General features: G+C 23.5%; 6 protein-coding genes across 6 annotated transcripts; 3 read left to right on the top strand and 3 right to left on the bottom strand. All coding sequences in view use genetic code 6, as the record gives it.

Moving 5' to 3' along the window:
* Positions 1 to 40: 40 nt before the first annotated feature.
* TTHERM_00420430 (hypothetical protein) lies at positions 41 to 4,573 on the bottom strand (the record flags this gene model as incomplete). The annotated part of the gene is made up of 4 exons (XM_001033298.2): positions 41 to 1,283; positions 1,337 to 2,964; positions 3,027 to 3,536; positions 3,821 to 4,573. 4 exons carry the CDS (start codon positions 4,571 to 4,573, stop codon positions 41 to 43), a joined length of 4,134 nt encoding a protein of 1,377 aa, XP_001033298.2.
* A 636-nt stretch (positions 4,574 to 5,209) lies between these two features.
* Positions 5,210 to 9,524, bottom strand: TTHERM_00420420 (DEAD/DEAH-box helicase; the record flags this gene model as incomplete). The annotated part of the gene is made up of 8 exons (XM_001033297.2): positions 5,210 to 6,094; positions 6,206 to 6,344; positions 6,403 to 6,490; positions 6,555 to 7,271; positions 7,652 to 8,323; positions 8,405 to 8,509; positions 8,574 to 9,399; positions 9,456 to 9,524. 8 exons carry the CDS (start codon positions 9,522 to 9,524, stop codon positions 5,210 to 5,212), a joined length of 3,501 nt encoding a protein of 1,166 aa, XP_001033297.2.
* A 1,280-nt stretch (positions 9,525 to 10,804) lies between these two features.
* TTHERM_00420410 (ABC-type multidrug transport system, ATPase and permease component) lies at positions 10,805 to 13,055 on the bottom strand (the record flags this gene model as incomplete). Its single annotated transcript, XM_001033296.3, has 3 exons — positions 10,805 to 11,518; positions 11,570 to 12,449; positions 12,619 to 13,055. 3 exons carry the CDS (start codon positions 13,053 to 13,055, stop codon positions 10,805 to 10,807), a joined length of 2,031 nt encoding a protein of 676 aa, XP_001033296.2.
* A 1,471-nt stretch (positions 13,056 to 14,526) lies between these two features.
* Positions 14,527 to 17,813, top strand: TTHERM_00420400 (monoamine-oxidase A repressor R1 zinc-finger protein; the record flags this gene model as incomplete). Its single annotated transcript, XM_001033295.3, has 9 exons — positions 14,527 to 14,774; positions 14,874 to 15,061; positions 15,368 to 15,794; positions 15,863 to 16,292; positions 16,349 to 16,592; positions 16,643 to 16,833; positions 16,889 to 17,032; positions 17,075 to 17,390; positions 17,443 to 17,813. 9 exons carry the CDS (start codon positions 14,527 to 14,529, stop codon positions 17,811 to 17,813), a joined length of 2,559 nt encoding a protein of 852 aa, XP_001033295.3.
* A 404-nt stretch (positions 17,814 to 18,217) lies between these two features.
* Positions 18,218 to 19,182, top strand: TTHERM_000420399 (hypothetical protein; the record flags this gene model as incomplete). The annotated part of the gene is made up of 4 exons (XM_012799364.1): positions 18,218 to 18,391; positions 18,436 to 18,650; positions 18,702 to 19,120; positions 19,178 to 19,182. 4 exons carry the CDS (start codon positions 18,218 to 18,220, stop codon positions 19,180 to 19,182), a joined length of 813 nt encoding a protein of 270 aa, XP_012654818.1.
* A 489-nt stretch (positions 19,183 to 19,671) lies between these two features.
* On the top strand, positions 19,672 to 22,238 carry TTHERM_000420398 (hypothetical protein; the record flags this gene model as incomplete). Its single annotated transcript, XM_012799363.1, has 8 exons — positions 19,672 to 19,935; positions 19,999 to 20,103; positions 20,161 to 20,340; positions 20,393 to 20,684; positions 20,768 to 21,350; positions 21,408 to 21,865; positions 21,919 to 22,027; positions 22,082 to 22,238. Exons 1-8 carry the CDS (start codon positions 19,825 to 19,827, stop codon positions 22,236 to 22,238), a joined length of 1,995 nt encoding a protein of 664 aa, XP_012654817.1. The 5' UTR covers positions 19,672 to 19,824.
* Positions 22,239 to 24,964: the final 2,726 nt, after the last annotated feature.

The raw sequence follows: 24,964 nt of genomic DNA, 5'->3' as shown, positions 1-24,964 counted from the left end.
TAAGTAGATAATTTTTATTAATATAGCTTGATAATTTAATTCATTTTTTTGTTTGTTAATCTTCTACTTGCAGCTTATCTGTTGCTCTTTAAAAGAGTCTATTACCTTCTATTCTTCTTATATATCCATTACCATCCTTACTTCTTTCTACAGATATAATTGAATTCTTTAGATCTATTAAGCTTTATTATTTCTTATAGATTTAGCTCTTTTTATCTCCTTTCTAAATATAATGTAAAAAATATAAAAATTTTAATTATGAAATAACTAATTTGAATACCTTAGCTCTTTCTGCTTATTTTTTAAGGATATAACTTATGAGTTAAAATAGTTTAAATTTTAAAGGCACTTATTTTATCAATTTTCTTTCCTGTCTTCTCTAAAAATCAAGATCTATATTATTTGTTTTAGAATTTAATTCTACTTGACTATCCTTAAATCTTATTTTAGTTTTAGTCTTTGTTTAAGTTTCTTCTTCATCATCATTATTTTCTTGATTGTCTAAATCAATTTGAGACCCTCTCAAAGAATTTGAGCTTTTATATTTATTATCTCTTTGCTTGCTTGGAGTATTTTGTCTAGAAGAACTATTCACTTAATTTAATTTTGTCATAGATTTTTTAACTTAATCTATATCAATAGTTTTCTACTTAAAAAACATAACAGATTTTCCTTACTTAGGCTGTTCTTCTTCTTCTTGGTTGTCTTCATTTTCAGAAGTATTATCTTGTATATATGCTAATGAGCTTTGTTATTGTTGTTGTGGCTATTCAAATGAATTTCTTTTTGAGTTATACCTAGAGGAATCTTTTTCAGATTAATTATTATTACTATTTTCAAAATCTTCATTATTATCTCCTTCTTCACTAATTTAGTTGCTGTTTCTTTCATCTTCATCATCATTGTTTTCTTCTTCTTCTTCTTCTTCTGACTAATTATTTGCATCTTCTTTTTCTTCTTCTTTGAAAACTCTTATTTCTGCAATTCTTGCAATAGATTCTAAAAATTCATTGAAATTCATTAATAAGTGCTTATCACTACTAATTTCATCTATGCAAGTCTGCATAGACATGTTAAAAACCATGTTGATATCTCTCTCGTTAAAAGAAGTGTCAATAAATTCAAAGTGATTTATAAAATCTCTAAATTCAGAGATATTCATAGTTTTATAATTCATAAAGCTTCTCTTTTCTGTTTTACGAGAATCAGCAAATTGATTCCAAAGAGATTTTATTAAATCCATATTTTGTTTGAAGATGATGTCGCATCCTTCATTCCAAAATCTATTTATTAATGAAATTTAGTATTAAATAAAAATTTTTTGAATATAAATTACTTAGTATATCTCCATTCCTGTGCATCGTCTGCTTGGTCTAACTATTCTTGTAGTACTGAATCACTAAAAAGTTCTATCAAGGCTTCAGAGTATTTCTTACACTTTCCATATTTAATATATTTATCTCCTGCTATTCTTACAAATATTTCCATGAACTTGTATCTAATCAATACTTTATCAGGATTAAGGTAATTATTTGTCTTTTAAACAGATGATGTAGCTATGATATTGTAATCTAAATCAGCAAAAGAGAATTTGTTATCGATAATACCACACTTAATAGCAAATTAAGATAATATATTTTAAGCAATACAAAAAATTTCACCAGAAGCATAGGACGAATAGAGCTTGTAGTTCCTTTTAATTTTTCTATAATTTTCCTTTAATATTGATTTTACTTTTGCTAGATCATCTTTATCTGTGACAACTTTAGCAATACGAGATTAACTAAAGTCAAATTCAAAGCACTTATCAATTAAGTCTTCATTATCTTTTATATAATCTTTAAATATACTTTTCTCTACTACCCATTCACTTTTTGCACTTAATTGAACTACTTTTTCTGGAACACGTGGATATGATAATATCTGGACATCTTTATACTTAGAAAAAACAGATTTATTTATATCAGTTTTATAAACATTAAAGTAAATTGGCATTTCATAATCTACAGGAGTGCCATCTTAATAAGTTATTGTATATTTTCCTGTTTTTTCATTGTAAACAAGCTGATTCATCGTATCAGAAAATTCTTTTTTGTTATCGTTTTTAGGCTTTGTATCCTTTTATTAAATTTTCTTTTAGCTACTTTACCCAAATCTTGATTTGCTGGTGCTTCTTTCATTATTTGCAATAGAAGTACTAGTTGGAATCTTTTTTTAAGAACTAGAGTTATTTAAAACTTTAGATTTTTTGAGTTCTTATTCATTATCTTCTTCAACGTTAGGAATATTAGCTAAAGAACCCTCAAGAGTTTACTAGTAAGTTTTAAAAGCAACAGCATTATTATGAATATTTAATTATTTCTCCTTTTAGTAACCTTCCGTTGTAAATGCAACAAGTGATGTTGGATCAGTAAAAAAGAATCTTATTTTCTTACGAGGAGGACACATCTTGATTAGGGTAAACTTACCGTCAGATTATTTATCCATGCATATTGGTCTATAACCTTCAAAATCAAAATGCAAAAAAGTACATTCTCCAACTCCTTCTACAGCAAACTATAATTCTGTCCATCCATCACAAATCCAACAATTATCCACAACATTCATTAAATCGTTTTAAATTTTATTTTAACCTAAAAATTTAACCCCTTAAATACGCTTTTTCTTTAAATGAAGCTATTCTTTGATTTCTTCGCCTAATTTTCTTTCGATTAAAAAACCTCTAGAATCAACATAAAACATATCATTACAATTTCCTTCAAAATGAAATCCTATAATACCATCATTTCCTTTAATTGCTTCTTAAATTATTCTTCCTTCTTCGACAGTAAAATTATTATAAGATATATCTAAATGCCTCATATTACTTTTTTATCTATTTAAGCTTTCTATTAGCTTTTTGCCACACATTTTAGAATTCAATCCAAAATGACTCCCTAAACCATTGAAAGAAAGATCCAATACCTTTGTGAATTAGATAATATGTTTTAATTTAAAATATTATTAAAAAAGCAAATTATTTTTACCATAAGATTATCATTTATTTTCAGTGCATCTGCAATCTAACAACCAGCTATTGAGGTTAACTTATTCCAATGCATGTAAAGCTCAGATAGAGAGTCAGATACCTCTAAAAATTGCTTTAAAGCAGGACCTATAGCATCTGTAATAGAATTTCTTGATAGGTTTAAAACTTACACGTTTGTTGAATTAATTAAAGATTAAACAATTAATTATGCACCTTCATCTTATAAATTTGTATTTTCTAAATTTACGACACTGAGATATATATATTTCTTTTGCTGTAAAGCAGGAGCTAAGTGCAAAATACCTTCTTTACCAAGTTTAAAATTTTCTGCCAAATTCAATTTTTAGATGTTTCTTGGAAGACTCTGAACTATCTTAGATAAGGATGAAGAAGTAAGATTATTATCTTTTAGCTTTACACTCTCAACTTTTTCTAGATCCTCATGTCTTAAAGCTTCACTTGCCATCTCACTGTATTTATCGCCAATAAATTGACTTGAAATATTAATCTATAATTATCATTTTGTTAAAATTATGAATGATTAAAAAAATTAACATAAAAGCTATTTCATTCAAAATAAATAAATAAGATTTCTTCAATATGAGTTTTATAGTTTAAACTAAAAAAAGATTTAAATATTATAATTAATTAAAATCTAGTTGGTGGGGAGGAGTCTTTTTTGATTCCAGTAAATTTTATGAAAATCTACTTTTAGCATATAGCAAATTTCAAAGATATATCAAAGTAGATATTTTCAAAAAAAAAATAGAACAAAAATGAAGAATATTTTACTTTTCTTTTGTCATTGATGAGTGATTTATTAATTCCCAAACTTCTGGGCAGTGTATGAGGGGAACGCATGGTATATGAAAGCATAGATACTTTGAGGTCATGGCTTTTGTCATAAAATCCGTCTACCTCAACAATTTTATTTAAATACTTATACTTTTAAAGCTCATCATTAATGTTATCTACAGTCGCTTCAATCTTTTAGCTATGATTAACTAAAGGTGGTAACTTCAATGCTTGTAGAGTATTCTTTAGTTTAGATCCACTTTCGAAATCGCCATAGCATTTTGGTGTACCACTTATTGGTGTCATCATATAGCGCTCAAAATCTTATACAGCTTTAGTTATTTTCTCTTTAGGTTATTTCCTAACCAAATCTGCATAGCTCTTTTTATGGATAGTATCAGAATTTAGTTTATCCATGTTAATTTCTATCTCACTTGGAAATCTAAACTTTGTTGAACTTTTATTTTAGTTTGATAAATTAGGATTAGAAGGAGCGTCAGTCACTAAGAAGGAGCGAGGATTTTAAGATATTGATCTAAGACTTGTAGAAGAAGGATTATAATTTAATTTATTTAATGATTCATCATAAGCTGAGCTCAAAATGGAATTATCTTTAACTTATTACTTTTTAAGTATAGAAGTACTTTGTAAGTTAGTCCTCAAGTTTGCAAGAGAGCCATTCTGTCTTAAATAATATTTATTTTACTTAACTGGGCTAAGGTTTTTTATATCTATATGGTTTAAGCTCATATATATCTTTTTTTTTAATATAAAAATTAGTTTATGTTTTTTTTTTAATTATTAATTATGTTAGTACAGTCATGTATAAAGCTTCTTATATGATTAATTAAATGTTATTATTCATTTAGTATCTTACCTTATTTTTTTCACTGAACCAATTATTAGTTATTCAGACTATTAAAATAATTAAAATATAATTTTAGAACAATTCAGTAAATATATTTTGATTCTACTTTTTAACACAAAACTCCTTCCTTAAAAGCATTTTATAATAAGGAAATCTTACTTACATCTAACTATTACAAGCAATTTAAAATAGGAAAAATTATATTAAAAAAATAATTTTTTCTATTAATTGATTATGTAAATATTAAAATGATTGATGATCTTTTTATTTAATAATTTTAAAGTATTTTTTATTGAAACAAATAAAAAATTTAATCATAAAACAAAAATATTTTTTTTTTATTGAATATAGAATATAATAATTTTACATTAATTGTTTCAAAACAATAGAATTTTGTTAATTAAAAATGGATGGATTATGCAATTAAAACAAATTTTTTAAATGAAATATTTATTTTTTAATTGAGTATTTAGGTTATTAAAAGAAATAAAAAAAGAGGGCAAGATGGATTGATTATCTCATGGGATTGTGAATCTTCCTTGCTGTGCACCTCCTCTTTCGTGTATTTTGATAGATTTTTCTTCTAACTCTGCTTTGATATCCCTATAAGCCATACGTACTTAGTATTCGGAATCTCCTTCAATTCTTAAATATAGTTTCTAGAAACCTGGTTAAACTTTCTTGCCTATTTCAACATAAATACCCTTTTAAACGACAAGGCAGCCTGTTTGGAGATAGATTCTATCTTGGAAATCTCTTTTAGTTACAGCTTTTCTTGCATTTTCTGGGTAATCGTTAATTTCGATCTCTTCAAAACAAATATTATTGGCAATATCATTAGACTTTTCGAATTCTTAAAGCATTTTTGCAATTTTGATCTTACCTTAATCTATATTCTTAGTACTTGGTATGAAATTTTCTAAACCTTTTTTGAAAACATCTTCTATTGCCTTTTTAATTTCATCATCGCCGCATCCTAGAAGCTTTTTCTAATTTGCAATTTCACTTGCTTTAGAAAATAGTTCTTCCCTAATATCTTTATACTCATCTTGAGTTTTTACAATATGAAGCTTTTGTTAGAAGGTTAATTCATCCTTATCCTTTTTATCTTTTGCACTTTCTTCTTAAGCTTTCTTAAAAACAAAATCGTCATCTCTTTCTTCTATATCGAGACCCATTTAGAGTGCTAAGAATTTCTTTTATTCATACTTCATCTAATTCATTTTATCTCTTTCTTCTTCATCAAAATTAAAGCCTTTACCTTACATATTTGCATTATTATAAATCTTAGCCTCACCCATTTTCACTTTTTTCTTAAATTCCTCTCCCATTCTCAAAAGCTCCTCAGGAACTTTTTGGTCACTTCTCTTTAAAGCCTTAATAAGATCTAAGCTATATTTGTCCTATATTATTTAAAAAATAAAAATGAAACATAAAAATCAATTTTACTTAAATTAAATAATTGAAAGTTAATTGAATTAATAGTCAAAATTAATTTTTAAAAAATGAAATACCTCCTCAGGACCTATGAAAGTTACAGCAGTACCCTTATTTCCTGCTCTACCAGTTCTTCCAATTCTATGGATGTAATCTTCTATATGGTTAGGACATTTGTAGTTTACTACCAAAACTACATTTTTTACATCCAACCCTCTATTAGTTAATAAAATAGTTTTAAATTAATAAGTAACAAAAAAACCTAATTAATTACCTGCTACTTAAAGAGGTTGCTATAAGTATTTTGTAAATTCCTTTTCTGAAATCAAGTAAATTATTCACTCTATCTTCAGCATCAACACCTATTTAAATATAAATAAATAAAATGTTTATTAAATTGATCTGTTAAGTAAATTGATCTATTACCTGCATGCAAAATTGTAGGAATGTAATATCTAGAACGTAATTCTTGATACAAAAAATCAACTTCGATTTATTTATCAACGAAAATTATAACTTAACCCTATTCAGTATAAATACCTAATAGTTCTAATAATCTAAACAAACGTGTAGATTCATCTCTTATTTCTATTAATTAAGTAATATTTGTGCAAGCCTATCCTCTTGCACCTACAACAACTTCTACTGGCTTGTGTCTCATTAATTTTTTGGCTAAATTCTCTACATTTTTTGGGAAAGTTGCAGAAAATAGCACAGTTTACTTATCAGGACGAGTTGTTGCTAGAATCTTTGCAATTTAAGGTTCAAAACCTAAATCAAACATTCTATCTGCCTCATCAATGACTACCATTGTTATTCTTTTCAAGTTAGTTATTTTGCCATTTGAAGTAGTGAGTACATCTATAAGTCTACCAGGAGTAGCAACTACGATTTCACAACCTCTTTTTAATTCAGAAAGTTATCCTTTAATGCCAGTTCCTCCAAAAACAGCAACTATCTCATATTTATAAGCTTTTAAGAAAGGTTTAGCTTCAAGATATATCTAAGTAGCTAACTCTCTTGTTGGAACAAGAATTAACCCTATAGGTCCATCACCTTCTTATAGAGGTCTTTGGGCAGATACGTGACGAATCATAGGAAGTAAATAGGCGAGTGTTTTACCACTACCTGTTTCTGCAATACCTATTAGAATAATATAAAAATATAAAATTAAGGATATAATGAAAAAGACATTTTTAATGAAACAAATAAATGATTCTGCCAAACAAAAACAAATCCTTATGCTTATATTTATTTCAATACGCTTTTTCTTTCTTGTATATCGATCATATTGTTTAATTATTATGAGATCTACTATCTTTAGACTTGGCCTACTCACGTAGAAAATCTGAAAAATAAAAAATTCAATCAGAAAAATAAAAACAAAATATTTAAAAAAGGTGTTGATAGCAATTAATTAAGTAGTATGTTTGTTTTTTAATTTAAAGCTTGATTCTATTATACTACTGCTATTACTTATAAAAATTAGCAAAAATGAATAAATAAATAAATTAATTAATTACCTATCATATCTCTTCCACTCATAATTACAGGTAGACTTTAGCATTAAATAGGAAAAGGTTTATCATACTTTTTCTTTTCAATTAGAACTTCTAATATTCTATCACTTAAACCAGATTAAAGCCATGATTTTATAGGACGAGGAACTTCTTATCCTTTAACTTGGATCTCACCTAAGTTTTCTCTATAAATTTTTACTTCATCCTCAGTCATCTGAGAAATTTCTTTGCTTTCAATATAAAAATTCTTCTAGAAATGTTCTAATTCATCTTCATTATAATCAATAGGCTTTAATTCCTTTTTTTAAGCTTCCTTTTTAAGTCTTTCCATGTAGTCTTCTTTGCTCTCACCGTTTTCTGGATCAAAAAAGGCCTCTCTCTCCTCTTCTTTCTCTTATTCTTCATCCATCATTAAGGCTCCTTTATTATCTTTGAGCTTTTCTTGCTTTGTTTTAAGCAATTATTCCTTGAAAGCTTAGTAAAATTTATCTTATTCCTCATCATCCTCATCCTAATCTCCCTCTTCCTCTTCTTCTTAAATTTTTTGCTAATTAAAAGTAGAGTCTCCGTTAAAATAAACTTTATTTTTGCTGTCCTAATTTCCAAAATCTTCATTATTAGACTATCCTTCTTCATTTTCTTCTTCTTCAATATCTTCTTTGAATTTCTTTTTACCTATTTATGAAAATAACAGTGCATGACTTCTTTTTCTCAATTTATTTTTATACTTTCTAAAATTAAAAATGTTTGATTTACCGAAAATATCTTCCATGGTAATGTAAGTTTGCTTTGGCTTAGTATTATTTTAGCTAGAGCTATTTTTTTATGATGTCTATATTCCTTTAGCGGCATTTTCTTCTTCTATATATTAAAATAATATATTATAAAACATAAAATAAAAATAACTAAAAAGTGTTTATATTACCTTCAAGCTATTTCATATACAAATCTAGATCACTTTCATCTGATTCTTATTCTTATTCTTCTTCAACTAACTACTATTAATTGATTGTTTTGTTGTTTGTGAAATTAGATTTATTCATACTTGATTATGAGGTATCAAGAGTCTATATTTTAATTGTGCTGTTATTGTTGGCACTTAAGGTACTTTAATTAGTATTTAAGTTACCATTTGATTTCTGGCTATTAGCTTGATTTAAATTTTATTATTTATTAAAACTTAAAAAAACATCATCGTCATCTGCTGCATCATTTTATTGCTGATTCATCATTTATAATTTTTATAATTTTTCAGAATAAAATTTAGTATTTCCATTCAAACTTCCATTTTATCTTAGATTATTTACTTCTTCATCACTATTATCAAATTTGAGATCATCAGAGTCATTTTAAATTTAATTACCAACTTCTTCTTCTTCTTCTTTTGCATCATTTTAAAAAAATTCTTCACCATACATATTATCCTCACTATCAGAATTTTCATTTAAGTAATCCTCAACATAATTATTTTTCTATTTGTTAAATTTGGAAGTATCTTTTTCTAAAATCATTTCCTCTTCAAATTCATTTTAGTTTTCAACTAGCTCTCTATTTGCTTCATTTTCTATCGAAGGTTAACTTGGGCTTTCTAAATTTTATTTGTTTTAGCTTTAGTTACTTTATTTCTTAGCCTAAGCTTCTATTTATTGCTAAATTTAAATCATAATTGGATCCTATTCTAATTAAATTCTGGGAGAATCATTTTATTAATCTTAAATTGGCTATATTACTTGCGAATTAATATTTGTTTCCTATTAGATTTATTATTATTATTCTAATTCTACTTGCTTCGTTTGTTCAATATTACTTTAGGCTTAAAAATTTTTATTTGATTAAATAGGTTAATCATTTTCATCATCTTCAGACTCATCATCATTTAAATATTTTAGCATCTTCATTTTTGCAAGTCTTTCTCTTTGCTTTTACAATAATTTTTATTCTTCGGTCAATTCTACGGGCTTTTCCTTTTTTTCCCTGTCAGAAGAAGAGCTTTTTTCTTTTGATTTTTATCTTTTTCTGCTATTTGACCTATCATGTCTTCTCTTTTTATCTTTTGAGTGACTTCTTTTCTTCCTATCTCGAGAACGGCTTTTCTTTTTTTTATGATCTATTGATTCACTACTGCGTTTCTTTTTCTTATCTCTTGAAGCTGACCTTTTTCTTTTGCTATCCTTCTTGTTAGACCTGCTTCTCGATTTCTTCTTTTTTTTATCATCTTTTTCTCTCTTTCTTTTCTTTTTCTCTTCTCTACTGCTACTTCTACTACTACTTCTTCCCATAATTTAAGAAATGAGCTATCTTAAAATTTTTTCTTTTTGTAATTATTTCAAAATATATTTTTAATATAAATTTTTGTGTCTAATTTTCTAACAATTGAATATCATCAAAAAATTAATACGAAGGAGCTTATAGATATTGATAAATTTTTCATGGCTGTAATATTAATTTAATAATTTTTATGACTTGATTTTATAAAAATAAAATAAAATATTTGTTAGTAATTAAATTCAAAATTAATTTTACTTTAAAGGAATTTCTTCTAACATATTAAAAATATTTTTAAGAAGATCTAATTATAAAAATATGAAAATAAATACTTCTACACAATACTTAACTATTTAAAATCAGATGCAAAAAACTAAAAAAAGATAAAAAATTAAATATCGTATATATAATATATTTTTTTACTTTAATTTCTGTACATAGAAATTAAAAAAATCTACAAATATTAAAGTATACATCAAATCCTTATTATTTAGCATTAAAAAAATTTTTAATCAGAATATAAATTTTGATTATTTCAACTCTAATTGTTAAATTAAATAAAAAATTAAGTAATACTTTAAAAAAAGTGAAATTATATTACATGATATTCTAATGAGTTAATTTTAAAAATAAAATAAATTTTTAATTATTATTTTCAAAAATGAAATAATTGAAATACAAATATGAATAATTAATAGATCCTCTATAAATTATGATATTGACATGTAAAAATTAATAGTTTGAATATATCAAATTAATTTAATATTATTTATTAAATTTGTTAATTTTTATTTTTATTTTTTAATCAATTTTTTATAATAAAATGATATTTCTTATTTTTATTTATTTATTTTCTATAAGATAAATATTTATATAAAATTCCAAATTCACTCACTGCAAGTCTAATTCATCAGCACCTGAAATTTATCTTTGAATTAGTTTAGTATAAAATCCATCTTTTATTGATAGCAGCTATTTGTGGTTTCCTATTTCTTTTACTTCTCCATCTTATATAACTATTATTGTATCTGCAGTTTTAATAGTACTTAATCTATGTGCTATTACAATTATAGTCTTTTAGCCATGAACCATGAGATTGTCTATAGCTTTTTATACTTGGTATTCGCTTTCAGCATCTAAAGCGCTAGTTGCTTCATCAAATATTAAAATTCTAGGATTTTTAATTAAAGCTCTTGCTATAGCTATTCTTTATTTTTATCCTCCCGATAGCTTGACACCTCTTTCTCCTACTAGTGTGTTAAGACCATCAGGGAAAATGGTAGTATCATAAACAAATTATTTTGCATTGGCCATTTCAAGGGCTTTATCAATATCTTGCTATGTATAAGAATTAACTCCATAAACTATATTTTCTTTTAGTGTACCAGAAAATAAAGTAGGCTCTTGAGAAACATAGCCTATTTATTCTCTAACCCAATTTATATTGTATTATTTAATGTCAATATTATCCAATTTAATTAATCCTTATTTAACATCGTAAAATCTTTAAATCAAGCTAACAGTACTAGATTTACCGCTCCCAGAACTTCCTACTAAAGCAACTACTTGTCCTTATTTTACTTCAAAGTTTACATTTTTCAAAACCTAATTTTAAAAATTATTAATAAGAAAATATTATAGTTTAATTTAATTTACATCAACATTCTTTTTAGTTGGATACTCGAAGGTTACGTTCTCAAAAGAGATATTACCTTCCAAGCTATTTTTTGTTTTTACTCCTGATTTAATTGATATTTCAACATCCATCATTTCAAATAACTTCTCAGAAACTCCAACTGCAGTAATTATCTAATTAGAAATTCCACCAACTGCTAAGAGACCTGTAGAGAGAGTAATAGTGTAAAGGATAAAAGAGGATAGTTATCCAGTTGTTAATTTTCCTTCTAAGACTAACTTACCTCCATACCATAATACACATAAAATTGCTCCTTCTCCTAAAAGAGTAACTATTCCTAAGAAGGATCCATGTAGAAGTGATTTTTTTTCTCCATAGACATAAGCATCTTACATGTATTTGTAGAAATTTTAAGACTCTTTCTGTTCTCTTGCAAAACTCTTTACTACTCTGATGTTACCAAATGCTTCGTTAGCAAAAGAATTACCCAAAGCAAGTTTATCTTGATATAATTTTGAGTATTTTTTGAATAACCTGATAAATACAGCTATTCCTATTATAAGTGGAGGCACTATTATAAAGAGTATCATAGTCAACTCATAAGAAATTATCCAAAGTATAATAAAACTACCTATAAACTAAATAATATTTCTAAGTAGAATTGATAAGCTGTCACTTGCAGCACTTTAAACAATAGCTGTGTCACTTGTTATTCTACTCATCAATTCACCACTTTTGTTTACATCATAGAATTCAACATCTTTTTAAACAAATTTATCAAAAAGTTCACTTCTCAACTTTAACATAACTTTTTCTCCTAGTATATTAAACGAATATCCTCTAACAAAAGAAAATATAGCTGAAAACACTCCTAGAGTAACAAAAGCTAAAGCCAACCATCTATTTATTTATTTAATTAATTTATGAAAATTATTGAAATGAATTATTAAAAAATTATTAAATTGAATAAATTATATTTAAATCCCATTTTCTTTAATTTATTTAAGATAAAATGGTTAAAAATAGCTATATATTTATTTAAATAATATAGTAAATTAAAATTGCTTACGTTAGATCTTCAGAAGATTTATCAGTGCTTATGACATCAACCATTCTACCTGTTAAATAAGGTAGAGATATTTAGCAGGCAGATGTAACAACCAACCCTATATTTCCAAATATTAAAAATTTTTTGTTCTCCCATGAATACTAAAGAAATCTCATTAGATTTTTGCGATGTTTTTAAGCAAATATGTTGACTCTCTTAGGTGGTTCTTTGTCTTTTTTGTCATGTTTTAATATATCTTAATCTAGTTCTTTTTAATTTGCTTTTTCTGTGGTATATGAATCATCATCTTATCCTTATATTGGAAGTTCTAAAGTATTTTCATTGGTACTTTAGCTAATTGTAGAATATCTATCTTAATCACTTTGATTACGCATTTTGATGTATTGTATATTGCTTGAGTTTTATATGAGATCTATTTTTCTGTTTTTTTCAAACATACGCTTTTTAAAAAATATGCAACTATTGTGCAAGCTTAAATTGTGAATATATAAAACAAAATGTTATTTATTATTTTATTTGTTATTTCTAAATAAGTTTTATATTAACTACTTTACCTACTCTTAAATTAATATTATTTGAAATTTTAGAAAATTTCCAGATTTTTGTGATCAGAATTTTGAAAATGAAAGAATAGAAAAAAGAATTTAAATTGTAGGTTAGTAAATAAAACTCAAAAAATATCATAAAACGAGCTATTGAAACTCTAATTCTATTCTTAAATACATACACTGAACTACTAATTCTCAAAAATATAAAATATTATATATAAATTTTATATTTTAACTTATTTAAATACATAAAAAGAATTGAGTGTTATTTCTACCTGTTTTAAGGATAACTAGGTGTAATCTATTTTTATTATTTTTTATATTTTTTTTGTAATCTTTAAAATTTTTTATGTAAGAAACCAATTAAATTTTTTTTCTAGAAAGTTAAATTCTTTCTATTTTTCTTTTGACGACTTTAGTTTTATTCATAATCTATTTTAATATTTATTAAACTTGTAAAAGTCTTTTTTAACTAATGCAATATGATCTCATAAAATTTTTGTTACATTAAAAGTAACAATTAATGTTTCTTATGATAAAATAAAAATAATTATTTCTCTCAAAATATTAAATTTTAAATTTATAATATACAATGAATAAAATAAAAAATATAATAATCAAATTTCATTTAACTAAAATAAATTTAATATTAAACAAAAAAGATTATTTAAAATATTTAATATTGAAAAAAAAATTAAAATTTTTATTTCATAAATTTCAATAAGTCAAAAAAAATATATTTAAAATTTATGAAAATAAAAAATTTAATAGTTTTAAAAATGATTTAGATAAAATAAAATTTTTGATATTTTTTTAGTATTTGATTTTAATCCTGCTAAATATTTGATCAAAAATTCATACTTTTAAATTAATTATTTAGAAATGAATCTGTTAAGAAAACAGACTTAAAATGTTTTTTCTTTTTGTCTTTTTGTTCAAATAAAATTATTAAAAGTATTTAAATTTATAACTTTTACTCTTTCAAAATAATTCTAAATCATAATTATAAGGTTTTAAGTTATTTACTGAATTGATAGATTTAAAATTATGGTATTTACAAATGTTTAAATCATGAAATAATTTGAAAATAAGTTTAATAGAGGGAACTTGCTTTAAATTGGAATCAAAAGTATTATTAATGTTATTGTTAATACAATAAATTAATAATTGAAGATAGGTAGAATCTCTTTTTAATTTGAAGTAAAAAAATACATAAACAAACACATTTAGAAATTAAAATTAACAAAAAAATAAGTAAATAATAAAAGGTTTTAAGCTTTTTTACACAAAATATAAGTTATATAGCAAAAAACAGCTCAAAGATTAGGTTTCGTATCAATCGTTAGTCTTTAAGTAAAAAATGGGTCGTTTAAAGCAGAAATTACTAGAAAAAAGATTGCTCCAATAGTAATAAAAAAAAAAGAATCATATTAAAAAAGAGAAAGGAGAAATTACAAAATTACAAAATGTGAAGGAAACAAATGCAGAATAATAGAAAAAAAAGGATCAAAAAGGAAAGGATGATGATGATTCTCGTAATGCACTCGAAAAAATAATTAAACTTGATAAAAAAAATAGTAACTTTGATTTATATGATCCACTTACAAAGTATTAGAGTTTATTTTAAGCATTATTAAGATATTAAAAATCAAAAAAATGGAAAATGGGAAAAATTATTTTGTTAACTTTTATTTTTGGAATTAATAGCAATTTTCTGAAAGTTCGAAGTGTTAATTACTAGATAAATTATTAGTAAATACAAGGATTGTCTTAAACAGATCATTAAATGAGATAATTTTGGAGACATGTCAATAGCACATATTTAAGGAGAGTGCAAAGTTAGGATGAAAATAAGCTTGAGTATTTAAAAAATTTATTCAATACTCCTATTGAGCGTAAATATTTATTTAAATAATAATAAAAATTTAATGTTTCATTAATAATTGCATAACATTAATGAGCACTTCTTATAAACTAAATAGGGAAATTTGCTTTATCTTTTCTATTTATCAAGATAACAACGATATATATAATTTTTTATGAAAAATCTGAGCTCAAATAAGATTATCCAATCAAATTTTAGGATTTTTATTTCATATATATCTAATTATTTTTGATTTATGAATTTATTAGAATTATTTTGTTTTATAAAAATTAACAATTACAAAATTTTATAATTTTTCATTTTAAATTCATAAAAGCTGACAATTAGGAGTTAGAATGGGACGATTGGAGAGCTTAGCTAGCTGTTTAATATATCTTAGATGAATCTGTCCAAAGGTAGTATTAAGATGATGACTTATCTAATCTAAACTATGAAAATCTGCTACTTCATATGAGAATTACTTTTCTTATTGCTAATCAATATATTAAGGATAAATCTCTCATATAAAAAATATTGCAAACCAAAAAGAAATAAATTCCTAAAAATTCATCTAGTTATTAAAGCTAACTTGAAGCATTTCAAAATGAAAAAAACTAATTGCTATAGATTATCTAGAATATTGCTTAAAACTCATAATTATACAAAGAAATACAAGAAGAAGAAGATCAACTGTTGGAGGAAACTGTAAAATTAAAAGAAGAATTAAAATAAATAAATCAACAAAATCATAAGAATATTTAAAGGTAAAATCAAAAAATACACATATCAGAAAATGGCATTAAAGTTTTTTATTTAAAAATAATTTATTCAGATTAGAGCAGCAACTTAAAATGGAATTTTGTAAGTAGCAAATGATATATTTGGAAACAGATTATATTCTTTCAAAGTCTAAAAATGAAAATATTCACATACAAAAAGATTATAATGAGGAACAAAAGCACCTTTTGCTTGAGAAACACTTTGCTAAAATGGAGAATATGAATTTGTAGGCTTCATTTTTACATTAAACTATTTTAAGATTGGAGAAGAAATAGCTTTCGGAAACTATTTCATGCATTACTGGATACACAAACAAATACAATTAGCCATAATTTGAATTAAGGTTTGAGTCAGCTTATAATGATTCAGCAGAATGGATAAGTGAGTAGTTATTAGATGAGTTGAACTCTTTAAGAGATTAAAATTTATTTTCTTTTTATAACATTCCTTAAAAAACGCTGTATTCTCATATAGCAAACAACGTAAAATAGATAAATTATAAAATAAAAACAATAAAAATATATATAATTTTATAAAGTTTTTAGGATGGAATTATATATAAAAAAACAGAGATAAGCCAAACTAATTGAAGCTAAAAAATATTAAGGATTTGATAACTTAAAAAGAATAACCTGGAAATAAAATGAATTAGTATGAAATATGTCATCACTGTAAACATTTGTTTAAAAAGAGTATTCTTTTTTAATGCAAGTATAAAGCATCTACTATGGGAATACCTGTCCATAATTATATTGTTACTGATCCCTTCTTATTTTAATTTAGTAAACAATTATTTTTTTAATAGCTTTGAAAGAAATTTTATTTAATTTAGTTGAATCTGACAATACAAACAGTAAGAAGCCTCAAGTCAACAAAAAAAGAAACTGCTATACTATGTTCTAAAAAGTAGATGGAGATTTGGTTTGCAAAAGAATGTACTGTAGATCTTGTCTAAAATAAAATTACGATTTAATTCTTTCAGAAATTAAAGATAAGTAAGATTGGCTTTGCCCTTTCTGCTAAGTAAAATTAAAATAGTATTTTAAGAAAAGCATGAATTAAAAATATATTTCAAAAGGGAAATTGTTATTGTACTAGATGTCTTCGAAATGAATTACTCATGAAATACAAAGGAATTTATATTTTATTAGGAGGAGATATTAATTTAATTCAAAGAGAATCTGTGTTTGAATATTATTCTCAGCAGATGTCCTAGCAAAGAGTATTTTTAACATTTTAATTATTTTATTTAACTTTTTTTTAGTAAAGAGAATATTAAGAGTAGCAATTAAACATGAATAGCAGAGGTATAAAAAATTCAGTAAAAGGATTAAAATTAAAAGATGAACACACATAAAAAATAGTTGAAGTTGAGAGATTAAAGTAATTATGTCAATAAGTGAATAAAAGAGAAAAATATAAATTTGAAATGCTGAAATAGAATATAGATATATTTAGAGAAAAGTATAAAACTCACACTGATAAAGAATTCCCCATAGTTGACATAAATAATTTGAATACACAAGAATTTATTGCAGACTTATTACCTTTCCAAAATGAACTAGTTATAAATACAATAAGTAAAAATAATTTTATCTAAAAAAATAAATTTAATCTTTAATTAAAAATTAGATAACTTTCAAAAAAACAACTAAATAATAGGCAAAAACTTAACAAAAAATAGCAGTAATAAAATAAAAATGATTCAAATTAACAAACTTTTCAAAAAGAAAAATAAAAAATAAAAAAATGATGATGATGATGAAGAAAATAATATTCAATAGGAAAATTCAGTTAAGAGTTACACTTCTTAAAACTCTTCATCAAATTCATAATCTTAGTCACAATCATCCATAAATTCAAAAGGAGATGAAAGAATAGCTAGTGGTGTGTAAAGAAAGAAAGCTTAATCATTAAAAATAAATAAGTTAATTAAAAAAACAAAAACAAGTAGTAAAGTCATGCTTAAAAAGAGCAATAAGAAGGGTAATTAGAGGGACTGACTTTTTTTAAGCTACATCTGATTGAAATAAAATAAAACCTCTTAATTGATTTATTAGTTAAAAATTAGTTAGTTATTTAAATAAAAATAATATTAATAAGTATATTTATTTACTAAAATTTAGTTAATATATTTATAAATATCTATTCTCTTTCATATTAATAATAATAATAAATCTTCTTACAATAAAATAAGTTATTTTTATTAAATTATAAAAAATTTATAAAGATTTTATTCACAATTAATTTTGTTTTTAATAAAATGAAAAATTAAAAAAATATTTTATTTTTCAAAAAACTCATTTAAAAGGATTATATTTTTGATTACTGTTTTTTCTTTGAAAATTAATTAATTGTTTGTATTTATAGTTTTTTTTGCTAATTTTTTTTTTTCTGGAATGAATTTATGAAAAATAATTTAAATTATATTTTTTATTTACTGAATTTTACTCCGAATAATTAAATAAAAATTAGATATTTAGTGTATGATAGCTTATAATGTAATAAATTAAAATAATTGATTAAATGGAAGATAGTGTCAAATAGATAAAAATCATATTTGAAGAACTCAAGCAGTCTTGTAAAAATCTATTTGTTTATTTTGGGATATTAACATTTATTTAGATTATTAGGAAAAGCTTTTAAATGAAGAACTTAACTCTGAGGTTACTATGCTAAGATAGGTTAAAAGTATGTATGTAAACTAAATAGAGAAGCTAAATTAAGAAATATAATAGCTTATTTCAAATGATTTATAGAAACTCAATTTAAATAAGGATTACGAAGAAATGCTTGTCAAAAACAATGCTATTTAAATAGAAATGGAAAATATCTAATAAGTAAATTTATTTTTTTTAAATTATACTTTCTAAAAATTATTTTATTGAAAGAATAATTAAGAAAAAGAACTTCTTTATAAAAGACAAGTATACATGCTAGAGAGAGAAAATTAAGATTTTAGGGTATAAATTGAAAAATTGTAGAAGCAACTATCTGATACAGAGAATGAAATTTCTGAGATGTTTAAAAAAATAACTTAAACGGGGTATGGTGAGCTATTGGCATGTAATTAAACGTTAATAAATAGGGTTAATTTACTAGAAGAAAAACTATCTGAATAAAAGACATATATAGATAAATTAAAATAGCAAACCAGCGATGAATTATCCAGATAAGCATTTAACTATGAAATTTTAGTTTAACAATATCAAACTCTCTAAAGGGAAAATTAAAATTTAATTAGGTCTCAATCCAACTCAAAAAGCTATTACCAATTTTCAGCTTAGAAAATAAATTAAGAAAATTCCAAGTAAATTACATTCATTTTATTTTTAAAATAAACATATAAAAATATTTTATCAAACAGTTTGAATAATTATTCCACCACAGAGAAAAAGAAGAAATTTTGAAAAATCGAAATTATTTTATCAAAAATTTAGATTAAATAATTCTATTTAGTATTTTTATTTACATATTACTTTTTATTTGTTGTTTTAACTTTTAATTCATATTAATATACTTAATTTTCTGATTTTAACAGTAAAAAAAATTTTATTTTAAATTAAATTTATGTTACAAATTTTTATACAGTTATTTAGCATAATTAAAATATGCAAAAGATATGGATTGAATTAATATAAATTTAATCTATCAACTGAAATTCAAATATGAGTATTAAATTTATAGTTAAGACAAAAAGGAAAATAAATTAATAAGATTTAATTTAGTGGTCGTTTCAAACGAATAAATTTTTGAATATACCACCAATAATTTGAATTGAGTATGTTAAATCCCCTTTAATTTATTTATTTATTTCATTTGATTTATACAATATTAATGTACTTAATATTTAATATACAGCAAAATTTGACTCTTAAAATTTAAAAACAAAGTAAATCTCAAAAAATTAAATACACTTCAAGAAACCTTTACAATAACTTAATATTAAATCAACAAAATCTTTAAAAGTAATTTAGACAAATATAGCTTAAGTATTATTTAGATTTTAGGGTTATGAAATAAACAGCTAAATTTGCTTAGCAGCAATAATCATCTCGCACAGAATAGTCTGATGCAGATCCAATTAGAAAGAGATTTGAATTATATGACTCTCTGTTTTCTAAAGTATATTTGAATTTATATGATATTCAATCCAGCTTAATTATAATAATATAAACTTAAAATAAGTTTGAAGAAAAGATAAGTAAAATTGAAGCAGCCACTAAAAGGAAGCCAAGCCTTTAATAAACACCTTCAAACTCAAAAAATTCTCCCTCTAGAACTAATATTACAGTAACTTTGTTTGATAATATAAAATTATTGTAATTATATTAAAAAATAATCACGTAGGATGAGAAAAGCCCAACAAATGGAAACTTATTAAATACAAGCAATTTAGTTTAAAATATAAAGAAATTTGAAGATAAAATGCTTGATTTAAAAATACAATTTGAGAAAAAATTTTTAAGTTAAGAAGAAAAATTTAAGGCAATCATGAATAGGTTGGAAAAGTATGAAGCCATATAAGGAGTATATTAGTTTTTTCATTAGATTTACCTTTATTAAAAAATTCAAATTTCAGAAATTAGACCAGGAGATTTAGCTAATTTAAGTTAATTGCAACAATATGATCTAGAATATTTAGAATTTAGACGATAAAATATCTATTTAGGAACCAATGATAAAGTCTTTAAAGCTTAATGGGTCTATTGCTGGCTTGTAATTACATAACCCAAGTTAACATTTTTCAGAATAAATAGCATCAGAAATCAACTCGTTGTATAGTATTGTAAAGAAATGTAATTCGAATTTCAATAATTTGAATTCTTAAGTTTCCTAAATAAAAAAATAGCTTGATAGTCAGCCCTTTGCAAGTAAAAATTTTTAAATTATGTCTGACAATATTTTATTTGAATAGAAAAAAGTTTTTTGATTTAGAAATTATTTTTATTTAAAGGTTAGGTGAATGGAAATACTCCTACACAAAATAAAAAAATGAGCAGATTAACTGGTTAAGGAGGAGCAGATGAAAACGAAAAACCTTTGCCAACATTTTAAGATACTAATAGAAAATTTTTTGTAGATTAAAGTTCAAGTAAAAAATTAGGAGAAAAACTTATGCAGTAGGAAGAGAGCTAAGAAAAGCATCTAATATCCTATAATAACTCTCCAAATTTTGCTTCATCAAATACTTCTCCTTTAAATAAAAAATAATAACCTTTATAAATATAAACACAAAACAATAATGCACAACAAACTTTACCTTTATCTCAAAAATTTTTGAATTCATAGCCAAAGACACCTTAATAATAGCAAATTCCTTAATCTCAACGACTTTCATCAAACCATGGAAGTGAGTAAATAAATAATAGTATGGCTAATTCAAGCAGTTATAATATTTAGTAGCAGTAGTTATTGAATGGAAATAAAAAATCTTAAAGTAAGCTGTATTCAATTTAATAATCTTCTTCATCATCTTCTTCTTAGACTTAACCATCTAACGCTTTACTTAATAATTCAACTTGCATTTCATCTATAAAGTAGCATAATTTAAATTAGTTTATTTAGATTTAGTTTAAATTTTTTTAAAATTCAAGAAAAAATCTTAATGAAGAATTCGAATCTAAGAGATCTGGAAGAAGTAACTCAATGCATGAAAATATTTTTGCATCAAATGGATAGAAAAATATAGAGATTGAAAATCCTTTATCTAGTAAGTAGTTTATCAAATATGATTACTACTTTGAAAATAATAGCACAAAAAGTAATAGATATAGCAGCACAAATGTATCTTCAAACTAAGCATTAAATACAATGTTATCATAAAATGATAATTCAAGTCCGAATTTAGGATAAAAAAGGTAGTCTTTAAAGCCACCTATAAGTGCATTTAATTAAAAATGTACTGATACTTCTTAGACAAATATAAGTTTAAATCCTGAATAATTTAATCAAATAAATTACCTCTCAACCTCTTTCACACCAACTAATAATATAGACCACATAAATAAATCATTTGCCATAATTGAAGAGAAAAAGAGAAAAATAGATGAAGGTAAATAGAATATTATCTTTTATCATTTAGTAAATGTTTTTTCTTTAATTTAGAAATAGAAAAGAGGATAAGAGAAGAAAGCTAAAAAAGAGACAAAATAATTGGCACTATTGAGTAAAAATCCAAAGTTTATGAGCAACCAAATATTAATATAGCCTAAGAGTAATCCTTATTTTATAGATATATAATTAAATATTTAAAAATATCATTATTTAGGATGAATAAATTTAAGCATACACCTAAAGGGACCTAATCTTCAAGGACAAAAGAAATGCTAAATAGATTATCTTTAGAAAGAAAAGTAAAGGATGAAAAAATTTTATAATTTGAAAAGTAGGCTATTGGAAATAAAAAGTAGACTTATGAATTTTGAGGTCAAATCAATCAATAAATGTATTTATTTTAAATTTATAAAAATAGTTAAAAATTATTTTTATACGATTTTATAATATCATAAATTATTAAACTAAAAGTTGTAGATATTAATTAATTAATTTGTTTTATATACTATTTTATAGAAACTGTTTATAGTATTTTTAAATAAATAAATACATAAATTACTTAAATTATTTTAGGCTAAAAAAATTTTAAATAAAAAATTGATTTTTAATAGATTTTTTTATTTAGAACATTTTCAAGATTTAATGAAACGTTCTTGAGAATAAATTAAAAAAATTTTTAAATAATGAAGATAGTTAAGAAATTGCTAAAATAGAAATATAAATTAATTTGTTGAAATATTTATTGTATCTTTAAATACATACATCATCAATTAATTAATTTCATATTATGAGAAAAAATATTTTTTTTTTTTAGTTTTATTTATTAAAAATAAATTCAAAATTTGCAAAATTTATTTTAGAATAAATTTAGAAAACATAATTATTTTAAGCTTATAAACTAGCTAATACTTATTTATTAAGATTTAATAATGTAAAAATAATTAAAACAAAAGTTTTAGTGAGATTATTGAAAATGTTTTACATTATATCTAAATTCAATTAATTAATGTCTAATAAATGTTAGATAAAAATTTCTTTTCTTTTAGGCTCATTTACTAAAAGAATTTAAAAATTTACAAAACTATTTAGAAATTAAAGTAGAAAATTATTTTTACTTTTATACAACAGTGTATTTTATATAGTTTTACTATTAAATTTGAACATTTTTAAAATTTAGAATTAATTTTATTATAAATAAATTTTTTTTATTATGAACCTGATTAATAAATCCTAAAAATCTAATATCAAGTCTGCAAAATTTAATATAAAAATCCATCAATTAATTAATTTGTTAAGATATTGATTAAAGAAAAATGCGATGATTAAAATTTCTTTATATTAAATATTGATTTTGGATTCATTTAATAATTAAAATCAAAAAGTAAATATCAGAAATAGGTTTGATATATAAATTATTATTTTATATTTCTACTTTGATATAAAAAATAGAAATTATTTGATAGAAATTTAGTAATAACAAAGCATATGTCAACCAAAAATAAAATTATCTTGAATAAAATAATTTTATGCTTTGCAATATTAGTTGAAAAAGCAATTTTTAGCTTTGAATAATTGGCTTTAACTAATTTCTAATTATAAATTGAAAACAATACTGCCTATTATTAATTTCAATATTGTTCTTCATAAGTATGCTCACAATATCAAGTAAACGATACACAATATTTATAGGATTATCAATACTTTTACTCTTGCACATCAAGTACTTATTCCTGCTCTTAGGTTGCAGATTTCTAAATTTATTATGACTTGTGCTTAGATACTTGCTACTATAATGTTACAGCTAAATTTGTCAGCTAAAATTTTAATAATTACATAAAATGCTAAAGTCAATGCTTATCAACTGTTTAACGGAAAGTTATATATACTAATGAAAACCAAACAGTTAATTATCCTTTTTATTAGTATTATTTAAAGTGTTATTAGGTTAATTGTAGCAATATGATTATAGAAAATGCTAATCAGTAAAACTTTTAAATTTATAGGTAAATATTCCTAACTTGTTATACAAACTAGTTAGCCTGCTAAACGGCTATTAGTAATTACAATGTAACTTAGATTTAAATATATTGCTACAACTATTGCATAACTTATATTGAAAATAATCAAAATAGCGTAATTTCTGATTCTGATTTAACTAATCTCTTAAATTGTGATAATGGTTGCCTAAATTAAACAATAGATTATTAAACATATTATCTTAATCAAGCATACTATGAAATTAATGGTAAGCCTTCATCACTAAGAGATTCTTTAAAAGTAATTACAGTAACTTTTTGGGTTATTCTAGCACTTGGGTTATTTATTTTATGCTTTATTACTTTGTTTATCACTTATCACATGAGAATATTCTCAAAAATGCAAAAGTATAAATATGAGGCAAAATACACTGATAGTGATGAAGAAGATGATTAAAATCAGGATATTTTTATTTAAGATAACAAAGATTAAGATGCTGAGGATGATAACGATGAGAACTAGTAAAAAAATAATGATCATTATTTAGATGCAAAAGGATACCAAATATAAAACATGGCAAAGAGATCTATAGAATAAGATAATATTTCAGATGGTATTAGAAAATTATAATCCACTGATGAAGAAGGTGTTGGTAAAAGAATCAAATTTAAGAAGAGAAGCAAGGTTACAATGGTTGATGATAATATAAATATTGAGATTTAAGAACGATAGAGTAATTTAGGGTAAGCTGTGGAATATGATTACATTGAATAAGCACAAAATAAAACTAAAAAACCAGAAGAAATTAATACCCTCCCTGGCCAATAAGAAGCTAATAACGAATAATACAACGAAGCTGAAAATAGTATTCATTATGATTTTGCAAGAGATAAATCTAAAAATGTATCGATAAACTTAAATTCTCATAAAAATCTTAAAGAAAGACCATAAAATAGCTGGAGAAATTAAAAATTTCAAATTTCAGAATATCAAGAAAGTTAGAGAAACAAATAATAAAAGAATTTTGTGGAGGAACGCTCACCTTCTCCTCCCTATGTGCTAAATAGCTAGAAAAATAGCAAAATTTCTTAGTAATCTAAAAAACCTGGAAAAAGCAAGA

Source organism: Tetrahymena thermophila (genome assembly GCF_000189635.1).
Source record: "Tetrahymena thermophila SB210 genomic scaffold scf_8254475, whole genome shotgun sequence".
In the NCBI taxonomy this organism is placed as follows: Eukaryota; Ciliophora; class Oligohymenophorea; order Hymenostomatida; family Tetrahymenidae; genus Tetrahymena; species Tetrahymena thermophila.
The sequence above is the reverse complement of the archived record's forward strand: the minus strand, read 5'-3'. Positions and strand labels throughout refer to the sequence as shown.